This window comes from Jaculus jaculus, chromosome 10, assembly GCF_020740685.1.
Source record: "Jaculus jaculus isolate mJacJac1 chromosome 10, mJacJac1.mat.Y.cur, whole genome shotgun sequence".
NCBI lineage: Eukaryota > Metazoa > Chordata > Mammalia > Rodentia > Dipodidae > Jaculus > Jaculus jaculus.
This window is the reverse complement of record NC_059111.1, coordinates 10,947,853-10,961,061: the sequence shown is the minus strand read 5'-3', so window position 1 is coordinate 10,961,061 and position 13,209 is coordinate 10,947,853. Positions and strand designations below refer to the sequence as shown.

Genomic DNA, 13,209 nt, shown 5'->3' with positions numbered 1-13,209 from the left:
TTTGAATACCATGAAGAACAAAAATGTTACATTTTAGGTTAGTAATTTCCTGATAAAATGTTAAAAGTTCTGTTATTAGGTGCTCATATTAAAAAAAAATTTTTTTTAAACAAGGTGGGGTCTCACTGTAGGCCAGGATGACCTAGAACTCACTGTAATCCCAGGCTGGCCTTGAATTTACATTGGTTCTCCTACTTCTGCTTCCCAAGTCCTTGGATTAAAGGCATGCACCACCATACTCAGCCTATTTTTTAAAAAAATTATTTATTTCAGAGAGAGAGAGAGGCAGGTATCTAAAGCAAGGCAGAGAGAGAGAGAGAGAGAGAGAGAGAGAGAAAGAGAAAGAGAGAATGGGTGCACCAGGGCCTTTAATTGCTGCAAACGAATTCCACCCTGTACATCTGGCTTACATGAATCCTGGGGAATCGAAGCTAGTTCCTTTGGCTTTGCAGGCAAGTGCTTCAACCACTAAGCCATCTATCTCTACAGCCCCATGGCCTGTTTTTTTTTTTTTAATTAATTAATTAATTTGAGAGAGATAGAGAGATAGATGCAGACAAGAGTGAGAGAGAAGAGTGAGTATTGGTGTGCCAGGGCCTCCTGCCACTGCAAACAAACTCCAGACACATAGCACCACATTGTACATCTGGCTTTATGTGGGTACTAGGACAGCAAACCCAGGCTTTCTGACTTTGCCAGCAAGTGCCTGTAACAAACTCTGGGCCACCTCTCCAGCCCCTTGTACTCATATATTTTAATTGAACCTCAAACTTAAATTTCTTATATTTCATATTTGAAGATTAATAAGGCTTTTCCCCCATTTTTCTTTTTAAAATTTATTTATTTATTTGCAAGTACAGATACAGACACACATAAACACACATACACAGAATGAATGGGTATACCAGGGCGTAGAGCCACTGAAAATGAACTCTAAACACATAAGCTTTGTGCATCTGGCTTTATGTGGATACTGGGGAATAAAATCCAAACAGCCAGGCTTTGCAGGCAGGTGCCTTTAACTGCTGAGCCATCTCTCCAGCCCAGTAGCTGATGATTTTGATCAGGATTAGAAGGTATGTAAGGTATATTGCTGCATGTCCCTATTATGCTGATTCTCCTAATCAAGGTCAGCTTCTTCAGGGAAAAGAGGTGCTGTCAGGGGTTTACTATAAACTTATATGCTGCTTATATTGGTAGTAGTCAATGTATTTTTGAGAGTTATCCTTATATGTATAATGAGCTTTTCTTTTTCATTAGCCAAGACCAAAAGTTTAATGTTACTGTTGGATTTTAAAAGTTGTAGTTGTTTCACAGTGTTGAGCTCTGTCCAACTCCTGCTTAGTAAAAACTTGATTGGTGATAAAGCACTTCTGCTAGTGATTAGACTAACGTCTTAAGGGCCCCTGCTAGTAAGTCCGGTGCCTTTGTTTGGATTGAGAGAAGTCCTCTTGTTGGGTAGAAAGCAGGGTCCAGGTCTTGGAAAACAGTATGGACAGTTACTTGATGTTAGCTAGCTTCTGACTGGAGCGCAGCTCCACCACTGAGCATGGTACTTTCTGCGTGAGCGGACAGTAATGATGCCCCTGAAGCCTCGGTGTGCAGCGCTAGGCACAGCCCATGTGCTCCAGCATGCGCATGTGTGTGCTCATCACTTTCTTTATGTGCGATGCAGGTTGTTGTTTGTGTGTCAGCTGGATACAGACACAGTGCTGCTGTCACAGAGGATGGTGAATTATATACATGGGGTGAAGGAGACTTTGGAAGATTAGGTAAGATTTTGTTAAAATTGAAGTTAGTCTCACAAAATAGAAATGATAGTTACTAAGAACCAGTGAGGCTAGGCTTCATAGACCATGTACTTTGTTAGTTTTCAGTTCAGAGAAAGATATACTTACATAGTGCTGGCATCTAAGGTGTAATTTAATCCAGTAAATATTTATCAAGTGCCTGTGGTAACCAGGCACTGTAAGGTTTCAGGGGTCAGAAGCATACGTAGTGACCCTGAGGTTTGTATTGAAAACAAGCAACATGAGCACATAGTATAAGACAGACCAGGGGTAGTACTGAGACAGGAGCTTTTTTAGAATGTTCTGATGGTCACTAAAATGCCTGGATGCCCCAAATGTAGGAGTATCCTAGAATATTAGTGGAGGAGCTATAAATGATTGTTTTTAATGTAGTTGCATTTAAAAACATGTTGTAATATTAATTATACTTGTAAAGTTATGGCCTCGAAAGAAAGCATTAACATTGTTTCTTTGTTATGTGTTTTTTATCCAAGGTCACGGTGACAGTAATAGCCGTAACATTCCAACATTAGTAAAAGACATTAGCAATGTAGGAGAAGTTTCTTGTGGCAGTTCACATACTATTGCTTTATCTAAAGATGGGAGAACTGTGTGGTCTTTTGGAGGAGGTGACAATGGTATGTAAAAAATTACTTAAAATTTTGAAAAATTTTTCTTTTTCAGGTACTCCTGCCTACTGTAGACAAACCCCAAATGCAGATGACCAGAAATAGAAAACTAAAATAGCATTTCTTCTATTATTGCTTTAATCATTATTTACACATTGGTATTAGATTTCTAAACATACATGTTATACAAAGTTGTATGTATATTTGGATATATGTCTTTATAAATTTGTGTGTGTGTGTGTGTGTGTGTGTGTGTGTGCATATGCATATGTGCCATGGCTTGCTTGTGGAGGTTACAGAACACCTTTGAGTGTTAATGCTCACCTTCTACCTTGTTTGAGGCAGGGGCTCTAGTGATTGTTGGATGCTGCTTAATGCCACAGTGGTCGGTTTGTGGTTTTTCTTGAATTTAGGGAGCTGAACGTTTGTCATCAGAGTAGCATACATAGCAACTACAGTGCTCTCTCTCTAACCCCTGAACACATATCTTTTTTTGGGGGGGGGGGTTTCAAGGTAGTGTCTCACTCTAGCCCCAGGCTAACCCAGAATTCACTAGTCTCAACGTGGCTTCAGACTCACATGATCCTCCTACCTCTGCTTCCTGAGTGCTGGGGTTAAAGGTGTGCACCACTATGTCTGGCTACATGTCTTTTTTTTAAAAAAGAAACAAAGGGATGGAGAGATGGCTAAGGACCCCAGTTCGAGGCTCAGTGCACAAGCGGCACATACATCTGGAGTTCATTTGCAGTGGCTGGAGGCCCTGGCATGCCCATTCTCGTTCGCTCTCTCTGCCTCTTTCTCTCTGTCTGTCTTTCTCAAATACATAAATAGAAACAAATAAAAAGATTTGATGTCAAAAAAAGAGGACACGAATCTAATAATTAAAAAAAAAAGAAAAAAGTGGACTTACACAATCAATATATTATTATATAACTTGCTGGTTTTAATTTAGCAGTATTTTAGTAAATATCTTTCCTATGTCAAAAAAGTCACTTTTTTTTTCCCCAAAAAAGCTTAAAGTAGGCTGGAGAGAAGGCTTAGTGGTTAAGGCACTTGTCTGCAAAGCCAAAGGGCCCAGGTTCAATTCCCCAGGACCCGTATAAAACCAGATGCACAAGGTGGCACATGCATCTGGAGTTCATTTGCAGTGGCTGGAGGCCCTGGTGTGCCCAGTCTCTCTCTATCTTCCTCTTTTCTCTCTGTCTGCCTTTTTCTGTTTCAAGTAAATAAATAAATAAATACTTAATAATATAAGGTTTAAAGTATTGTTTTATGTGTTTGTTGAAGTATAACTTACAAAACCAATTTATCATTGTGGAGTATCTATGTAGCCCCAAATTTTTCAGTATTAAAAACAATGATTCTCCCCCTCCTATTGTGAGGACACAAATAGAAAGGAGAGAAGGCAAATAACTCACTGCAGCGAGGGACCATGTGGATGTACGTATGCTCGTCATTCTCTCAGCACTGTGGCTGCTTATGTGCTTCTATTGGTCCACAATGCTAGATATTAAAATGAAGATAATTTTACCCAAGTATCATGGTATTCTCTTGCTATCCCAGTACTCAGAAGGCTGAGGTAAGAGAACCAGTTGAGCGTTAGAAGCCAACTGGGCTGCATAGCAAGATCTTGTCTCAAAAACAAAAATTAAAGCCTTTAATCTGAGCACTTGGGAGGCAGAGGTAAGAGGATCACTGTGAGTTTGAGGTCAGTATGAGACTACATAGTGAACTCCAGGTCAGCCTGGGCCAGAGTAAGACCCTACCTTGAAAAACAACAACAACAAAAAAGTCAAAACAAGTTATAATAATTTATGAAACAATTTAAATAGAATATATTTCATTAATTTTAAGGGTAGCTCAATTTCTATGCTAACCAATTTGTTTTTCCTTAAAGTTTTCTATTTTATGGATGATTGAATCCTTTTTAAATTTTTAAAACTTTAGTGATACATTCTTGTGTAGTACATGCCAGCACTTTTTTTTTTTTTTTTTTTTATGCAAGGTCTCAGTATGTAACCCTGGCTGGCTTTGAACTTGCTGCGATCCTTCTGCTCTTAAGTGTTGGAATTATAGATATATATTGTTATGCCCAGCTTACCTGCCAGCACATTTGAAGTTAGATACATGTCTACTAAAAGGAGACAGAGAACAAAATTACTGTCCTTGTGTTCTTAAAGTGATATTTTTAAATTGCTGGTTAGTTGTTGGTTCTTAACTTTGTTTTTAATCTTTCTTTTAACTTTTTTGTTTTTTTCAAGGTAGAGTCTCACTGTAGCCCAGGCTGACCTGGAACTCATTCTGTAGCCCAGCTAGCCTAGATCTCACAGTGATTCTTCTACTTTCTTAACTTTCTTATAACAAACTTTAGTTTTCCAAGTCTGTCAAGCTGTTGATGTAAAGGCTGGAGAACTTTATGGACATTGGTACTTACAAAAATAATAGGTTCTTTAAAACATGTAAGTTTTGTAACTTGAGGTGTTCCCCCTTAGGCAAACTTGGCCATGGTGATACCAATAGAGTGTATAAACCTAAAGTAATTGAAGCTTTACAAGGAATGTTTATTCGCAAAGTCTGTGCTGGGAGCCAATCTTCACTTGCTTTGACGTCAACAGGACAGGTAAGACTAAAGAATGCACGTAAAGTAATGTGTCTGAGGACTAGGTGTATAAAAAGTAATTTCTGGCCTGGGTGTGGTGGTGCATGCCTTTAGTCCCAGCACTTGGGAGGTAGAGATGGGAGAATCGCTGTGAGCTCAAGGCCAGCCAGGGACTACAGAGTGAGAGTTACAGTGCTAGAGTGAGACCCAGCCTCAAAAAAAGCAAACAAAAAAGTTAATTATTTTAAAATTTGAAATTAAAAAAAAAATTTAGGCAACTGCAAAATGAAATCCCTTGTTTTCTCTGAAGTAGTACATCTAAAAAGGAACCAGGTTTTCTTACCTGCTTTTGATTCATATTTTCCTTTGCTCTTGTATTTTATAGAAGATAGATTAAAAAATATTATTTTGAGAGACAGCACGCCAGGGCGTTCAGCCACTGTGAACAAACTTCAGACGCATGCGCCCCCTTGTGTGCACGTGTGACATTGTGCACTTGCGTCACTGTGCGTGTGGCTGATGTGTAACCTGGAGATTCAAACATGAGTTCTTAGGCTTCTCAGGCAAGCGCTTCAACTGCTAAGCCATTCTCCAGCCCAGTAGATTGATTTTATATTAGTACTTAGAACCTTTTAAACCTTTCCCCCCAAATCATAGTACCACAGAATGGGCTCCTACAGGTGACAGAATAGTTGAGGAAAGTAAAAGAAGATCTTGGTGGGACTAATGATATGAAATTTAAAAAAAAAAGAAGACAAAAACAAAAGATAAAGAAGATACTTTCATATGGAAAATAATCAGGGAGGGCTGGTAATTTCTGAAGAGCAGGGTTATTTATACCTGAGATAGTCAGAATTTATGGTTCCTTAACAGTTTGAACTTCACATATATATTTTGATTATTTCCTATTTGTTATTGGGTAATAAGGAGGGACCAGGTATGACAGTAGCCTGACAATATTGTCTCACATAGGAGCTCATTACATGACATGTGGTGGTATAACATTGTCCTTTGACAAAGCAGGCAAGCAGTAAAGCTGAAATCTGCATATAGTTTAGTTATCTTTTAGAGATCAGAATGCTTTGTATCTTAAAATCTAAAAATTTCCATCTTAAATTTCACGTTAGTTATTTACACATTTAAAACTTGTTCTTACATGTTTCTCACCATAGGATTTGTAGTAAAATCCATGAATTGAAATTGCTTCACCTATTTGATGTATAGTCACCAACAAATCATAGACTTGAGTGTCATATGCTTCTTTTATGGAAATGGAAATAATTTCTGCTTTGTTTACAAATGATCATATATTTGCACATAAAATTTCTACATATTATCAACAACTATTTAACTACTGGTAAATAATAAACAGTAAATCTATTACATTGAATATCAAAGGAACTTATGAATTATTTGCTGTATAGAATAGTTGTATTATTAGTACATTGCTATGTCAAGTCAAATTTTTTTTTTTTTTTTTTTTTGGTTTTTCAAGATAGGCTGACCTGGAATTCACTATGTAGTCTCAGGGTGGCCTCGAATTCATGGTGATCCTCCTACCTTTGCCTCCTGAGTGCTGGGATTAAAGGCATGCACCACCAAGCTCAGCTTCAAATGTATATTTTTATAAAATGCAAAGTGAGAGAAATACTTTTCTGTTGTAGTCATTCTGCTTACTGTTACACTTGCTGAACATGGAGTGTCTGTCTCAGTCTCATCAGTCATATTCAGTGCTCACGATTGGTTACATATTTGCATATAGCAAAATCTAATTCTTAATTGCAAGGCAAGTGTGTGTTTGTATATGTAGAACTTGGGATCAACCCAGGGCTTTATTCATGCTGAGCAAGGGCTGTACCAGCTGAGCTACATCTTTAGCCAAGACAAATTGAAAGAGCTTATAAGAGAACTGTGAGAGGGCCATACTGAGTGACAATACTTTTTTTTTTTTTTTTGGTGTTTCGAGGTAGGGTCTCACTCTAGTCCAGGCTGACCTGGAATTCACTCTGTAGTCTCAGGGTGGCCTCGAACTCACGGCTATCCTCCTACCTCTGCCTCCCAGGTGCTGGGATTAAAGGCGTGCGCCACCACACCTGGCAACAATACTATATTTATACTTTGATTAAGATTTTAATAATTTTTACTTTGTGTTTAGTTCCTGATTTCTTTTGCACCCTCTTCTTTCCAGTGAGTCAGTCTTCTACTTTGAAGTCTCTCCCCCACCCCTTTCTCCACCATCCATAACAGTATGTTGATGAGCCCATTATTGTGCAAGTCTAGTTATAGGTGTGTGTATCCTGTGAGCACACCTGTGGTCAGAGGAGAATGTCTTATGTCCTCCTCTGTCCCTGTTCTTCTTGTTTCCTTGTTCGTGTCTCATTGAACCTGGAGCTGCTGTTTTCAGTCAGACTGGCTGACCAGTAAGTCCCAGCTATTCTCTCTGGTCTCTGTCCCCCACAGGACTGGGGTAATAGGCGTGCATGGCCATGCTCAGCTTTTTTTTTTTTTCTAGGTAGGGTCTCACTCTAGCCCAGGCTGACCTGTAATTCACTATGGAGTCTCTCAGGGTGGTATGCACCACCACACCTGGCTTTTTTTTTTTTTTTTTTTTTTGAGAGAGAGAGAGAGAGAGAGAATGGGCGTGCCAGGGCCTCCAGCCACTACAAACAAACTCCAGATGCATGTGCCCCCCCCCCATGCATCTGGCTTATGTGGGTCCTGGGGAATCAAACCAGGGTCTTTTGGCTTTGCAGGCAAACACCTTAACCACTGAGCTGTCCCTCCAGCCTGTGTTCATCTTTGTAAATAGGTGCCTGGCCTTGAACTCAGGCCATTTTAGGAACCCTTACATACCCTCATGCTTGTCTGGCAAGCAAACCCATGAAGCTATCTCCTTAGCCTTCTGTGCTCTTCTTTGTTGAAGAAGTTTTACCTGTCCTAAAATAACAAGAAGACAAAACATAACAACACAAAAGCCTTGCTATAAGAAAGATAATATCTTTGTATTCAGTTTGCTCATTTTGTTTTTTTTGTATTTCGAGATAGGGTTTCCCTTGATCCCAGGCTGACCTGGAATTTACTGTGTGTTCTCAGGCTGGCCTCAAACTCACAGTGATTCTCCTACCTCTGCCTCCCCAGTGTTGGGATTAAAGGCGTGCGCCACCACTCCTGGCTTGCTCATTGTTTTGGTTTTGTTCACAGTTCCAAATTGGCAGTCAAATTCATCATTTTATCCTCTTCCTTTCGTCACACAGCTCTACTCCCAGCCATCAGGTAGTAGTTATTTTGTTACTAGAAAAAATTGAAATTTTCAAGTAGATCTATTTTGACTACTGATAGATACTCTTTGTAAGTGGTAATTAAAATTATTATAAAAATGAGGAGAAACCATTTCAAATAGATCCTGAACATCAGTTTTGTGATTTATATAGCCCATCTTGGTTTAATCTGCAGTGTAAGAAAAATTAAAAAAAAAAAAAAGTTTTGCACGCCAGGTGTGGTGGCACATACACATGCCTTTAATCTTGGCACTCGGGAGGCAGACGTAGGAGGATCACCATGAGATCGAGGCCACCCTGAGAATACAGAGTGACTTCCAGGTCAGCCTGAGCTAGAGTAAAACCCTACCTCGGGGAAAAAAAAAAAAAAAAGTTTTGCAATAACATTTGTAAAGCTACCAAGAATGTTCATTATAACAAAATGCAAACAAATAAGTAGCAGCTTTGGCAGACTATCTCACATCTTTCCTTCCGTTTTAATTGTGATCATTGTTTTTAGCCCAGGTATTTATCTGCCTAAACAGTGGATATTTATTTAAAATTTTTATACGTGTATATGTTTTGATTCTAATCCCATCCCATTACCTTCTTATGCTCTCCTTCCCTGCCCCCTTCATACAGAACCCCCTTCTTTCCAGCTAGTCACTCTGGTACTTTGATGTCTTTTTATCCCCCTTCTCCACCATCCACGACAGAATGTTGATGAGTCTGATATTGTGCAGGTCTTGTACAGGTGAAAAAAGTCACTGCGAGGTCATGAATGCAGTGGCCATGTCATATCTGGTTTTTTTTTTTCATTTTTATTTATTTATTTGAGAGCGATAGAAAGAAAGAGGCAGAGAGCGAGAGCGAGAGCATGGGCGCAAAGAGCCTCCAGCCACTGCAGACGAACTCCAGATGCATGTGCCCCCTTGTGCATCTGGCTAATGTTGGTCCTGAGGAATCGAGCCTTGAACCGGGGTCCTTAGACTTCACAGGCAAGCGCTTAACCACTAGGCCATCTCTCCAGCCCCCATGTCATATCTGGAAGACATCAATCTACAACACACCTCCCCATCCTCTATTCTTATTCTCCCTGTTCTGCAGTGTTTCCTAAGCCTTGAGAGGGTGATGTAGACATCTCATGTAGTGCTGAGTGCTTCACAGCCACTTCTTCTTAGCATGTTGCCAAGATTTGAGTCACACTGCAATGCATTGACAATTTGAAACAGTACAATAAATCACTGTGACCATTTTTTACTCCTGTAATGAGATTTTATATTTTTCTTGGGAAACAAACAAGCTGCAGAAATTTGTTGCAATGGAGTACTATTTATTGTGAGTTGTCTTGGGTGTGTTTATGGTATAATACTTTATGTGGTTATCAGGTGAGGCGGCCAAGGGCTGGTGTGCTTGCTTCTCAGTTATCAGTTACTCTTGTTGATCTGTCTCCTGGCACCATGACCATCTTTAAAATGATCAAAACAATAAATACTGTTTTTGTTTTCTTTCTGCACAAGAGCTCATGTGTGCATGCATGTTTATTTGTATGCGTATGTGGGTACATTGCAGGTAAAGGCCAAAGGAACTCGAGTGTTATCTTCAGGAAAGCCACTTCCAATTTTTTATTTTTATTTATTTGAGAGGGGAAAGAGAAAGAGGTACATAGAGAGAATGGGTGCACCAGGGCCTTCAGCCACTGTAAACGAACTCTGCACACATGCACCACCTTGTGCATCTGGCTTAAGTGGGTCCTGGGGAATTGAGCCTGGGTCATTTGGCTTTGCAGGCAAGGGCCTTAACTGGTAAGCCATCTTTCCAACCCCCACTCCTTACTTTTTGAGACAAAGCCTCTCATTGGCTTGAAGCTCACCAACTAGACTGGTTAGCCTGCAAGCCTAGGGATACTTTTGTCTTTACCTCCTCAGCATTGGGATTACAGGTGTCTGCTGTCACACCAAACATTTTTATATGGCTGCTGGGACTTGAACTGAGGTCTTTACCTCAGCCCCAGTAAATTTATTTAACACTAGAAAGTTGTTACTTAAATCAAGCCACTCTTGTTTGATAGCTAATATTTCTTTTTAGAAATTTAGAATTTTAGAATTAATTTAATAACTATTTTAGTGACATATTTGTGACGTATTTCTCATTCCAGGTCTACGCTTGGGGCTGTGGGGCTTGTCTAGGTTGTGGTTCCTCAGAAGCCACTGCTTTGAGACCCAAGCTTATTGAAGAATTGGCTGCTACAAGAATAGTTGATATTTCTATTGGAGACAGTCATTGTTTGGCTCTTTCTCATGGTAATGTCATTTTATTTATATTTATATTTGTATTTTGAGACAGACCTTCTGTATAGCCCATGTTGGCCATTAATTCAAATTTAGGCTTATATTGTTATACCTTGTTTTGTTTTTAGATAATGAAGTTTATGCCTGGGGCAATAACTCAATGGGGCAATGTGGCCAAGGAAATTCAACAGGTCCTATTACTAAACCAAAGAAAGTGAGTGGTTTAGATGGCATAGCTATTCAGCAGATCTCAGCTGGAACATCACATAGTTTGGCATGGACTGCTCTCCCTAGGGACAGGTAAAATTCTTACTTTTCTTCTGTTTTGAAGTAGGGTCTCACTCTAGCTCAGGCTGTCCTGGCAGTCATTCAAGTCTCAGGCTGGCCTCAAACTCACAGTGATCCTCCTACTTCTGTTTGTTTTATTTTTTCTGAGGTAGGGTTTCACTCTAGTCCAGGCTGACCTGGAATTCACTCTGTATTTTCAAGGTGGCCTCAAACTCATGGCGATCTTCCTACCTCTGCCTCCCAAGTGCTGGGATTAAAGGCGTGCGCCACCACACCCAGCCCTTGGGTTTTTTAATAGCAGTAAAAATAACTTTGTTCATGATGTGTCCTCCTAAACATTCCTAGTATTGATTCTTTATCATAGAAGTGACATCTAGGGTATTTTTCATTTAATATTGCCATTACATATATTTCAAAAGCAAGAATTTATATGCTACATTGAATACATTTTCTTAATTTGTCTTGAATTCTCTATGTCTAGAGTGATTCTAAAAATTAAATGTGTGGGTTGGAGAGATTGCTTAGTGGTTAAGGCATTTACGTGCAAAGCCTAAGGACCCAGATACACTTCTCTAGTCCCCACATAAGCCAGAGAGATGTGCATGGTGGCGCATGCATCTGGAGTTTGTTTGCAGTGGTTAGAGACCCTGACGCACCTATTCTCTCTCCTTCCCTCCCTCCCTCCCTTTCTATCCCCTCTGCTTGGAAATACATAAAAATATTTTAAAAATCAAATGTTTGTATATTAAGAGTAAATTAATTAAATTAGAATGAGGATTATTAATTTTAAAAAGCTATTTAACTAAACTGGCATGGTGGTGCATGCCTTTAACTCCAGCACTCAGGAGGCAGAGGTAGGATTGCCATGAATTCAAGGCCACCCTGAGACTACATAGTGAATTCCAGGTCAGCCTAGGCTAGGGTGAGACCCTACCTTGAAAAACCAAAAAGAAAGAAAAAAAGCTGTTTAACTAATAGCAACAAAAATTAATGGCTTTACTTTTAAATCAAGGAGGCTTTTTTTTTCTTTTGCAGAAATTTAGCTTTTTCCTATCATGATAACCATTCTTTTAAATTAATTAGATAGGCTTTTTTTTGTTTGTTTGTTTGAGGTAGAGTCTCCCTGTAGCTCAGGTCAATCTGGAATTCACTATGTAGTCTCAGAGTGGCCTCGAACTCTCATGATTCTCCTTCCTCTGCCTCCCAAGTACTGGGATTAAAGGCTGTGCAACGCCATGCCCGGCTTTAGAGAGGCTTTTTTTTTTTTGGTTTTTCGAGGTAGGGTCTCACTCTAGCATAGGCTGATCTGGGATTCACTATGTAGTCTCAGGGTGGCCTCAAACTCGGTGATCCTCGTACCTCTGCCTCCTGAGTGCTGGGATTAAAGTCATGTGCCACCACGCCCCACTTAGAGAGGTAATTTTTGCTCAGTGGTAGGAGGTTAAATTTTAAGGAATGAGTGATTTTTTTTTTTTAGATATTTAAAAATTATGTGGGTCGTTTATGGCATAGAGTGTATTAATTTTGCATCTTCTGTCTTTGATTCAGAAGTCATCTATTATAGTCTAACCAATTAATATATTTATACACAATTATTTTTCCAAAACAAGTTGAATTTAACTTGCTATTAGTTTTAAGATTGCAACTTTCCATTTCAAATGTAAGTTATTATTTCCCAAGATCTTTCTGGAAAGTCATTATAAGAAGACACTTCAGGAGTTCTTTTTATCAGTTTCAGTATTGCATTCAATAAAGTCAGGCTAATTGTCTTAATATGAAACACACATTTTGTAGACTCTTAAAATTTAGTAGATCATATTACTCAGCCTTTTCCATTCAGATGAATGAATATCAAAGCCATCAAGCATAGGAGTGGATTATTTTCTTTTTAAAAGATAACAAAGGGGCTGGAGAGATTGCTTAGTGGTTAATGTATTTACCTGTAAAGCCAAAGGATTCAGGTTCAGTTTCCCAGGACCTACGTAAGGCAGATGCACAAAGTGGCACATGTGTCTGGAGTTTGTTTGCAGCGACTAGAGGGGCCGTGGCGTGTCCATTCTCATTTTCTTTCCCTCCCTCCCTCCCTCCCTCCCTCCCTCCCTCCCTCCCTCCCTCCCTCCCTCCCTCCCTCCCCCCTCCCCCACCCTCTCTCTCTCTCGTGTATGCTCTCTGCCTCTTAAATAAATAAATTTTTTTTTTTTTGGTTTTTCGAGGTAGGGTCTCACTTTGGTCCAGGCTGACCTGGAATTAACTATAAATAAAAATTTTAAAAGGTAACACATTTTTGTTTTTCCTCAGATGCTAAAATGAAGAGTGTTATCACTTTTTTTTTAAAGTATTGTGTTTTATTGATTT

The 13,209-nt window shown here is 39.4% G+C and overlaps 1 protein-coding gene across 7 annotated transcripts in view; it reads left to right on the top strand.

Annotated features, from left to right (window-relative positions):
• The window catches only part of Herc1 (HECT and RLD domain containing E3 ubiquitin protein ligase family member 1), a 200,464-nt gene that overhangs the window by 55,805 nt on the left and 131,450 nt on the right, over window positions 1-13,209 (top strand). For all 7 annotated transcript variants that reach the window (XM_045160355.1, XM_045160353.1, XM_045160356.1 and 4 more), the window contains exons 6-10: window positions 1,676-1,772; window positions 2,285-2,428; window positions 4,912-5,039; window positions 10,434-10,578; window positions 10,695-10,866. In XM_045160355.1, coding sequence (XP_045016290.1) covers window positions 1,676-1,772; window positions 2,285-2,428; window positions 4,912-5,039; window positions 10,434-10,578; window positions 10,695-10,866 — 686 coding nt within the window. The remainder of the gene's footprint in view (window positions 1-1,675; window positions 1,773-2,284; window positions 2,429-4,911; window positions 5,040-10,433; window positions 10,579-10,694; window positions 10,867-13,209) is intronic.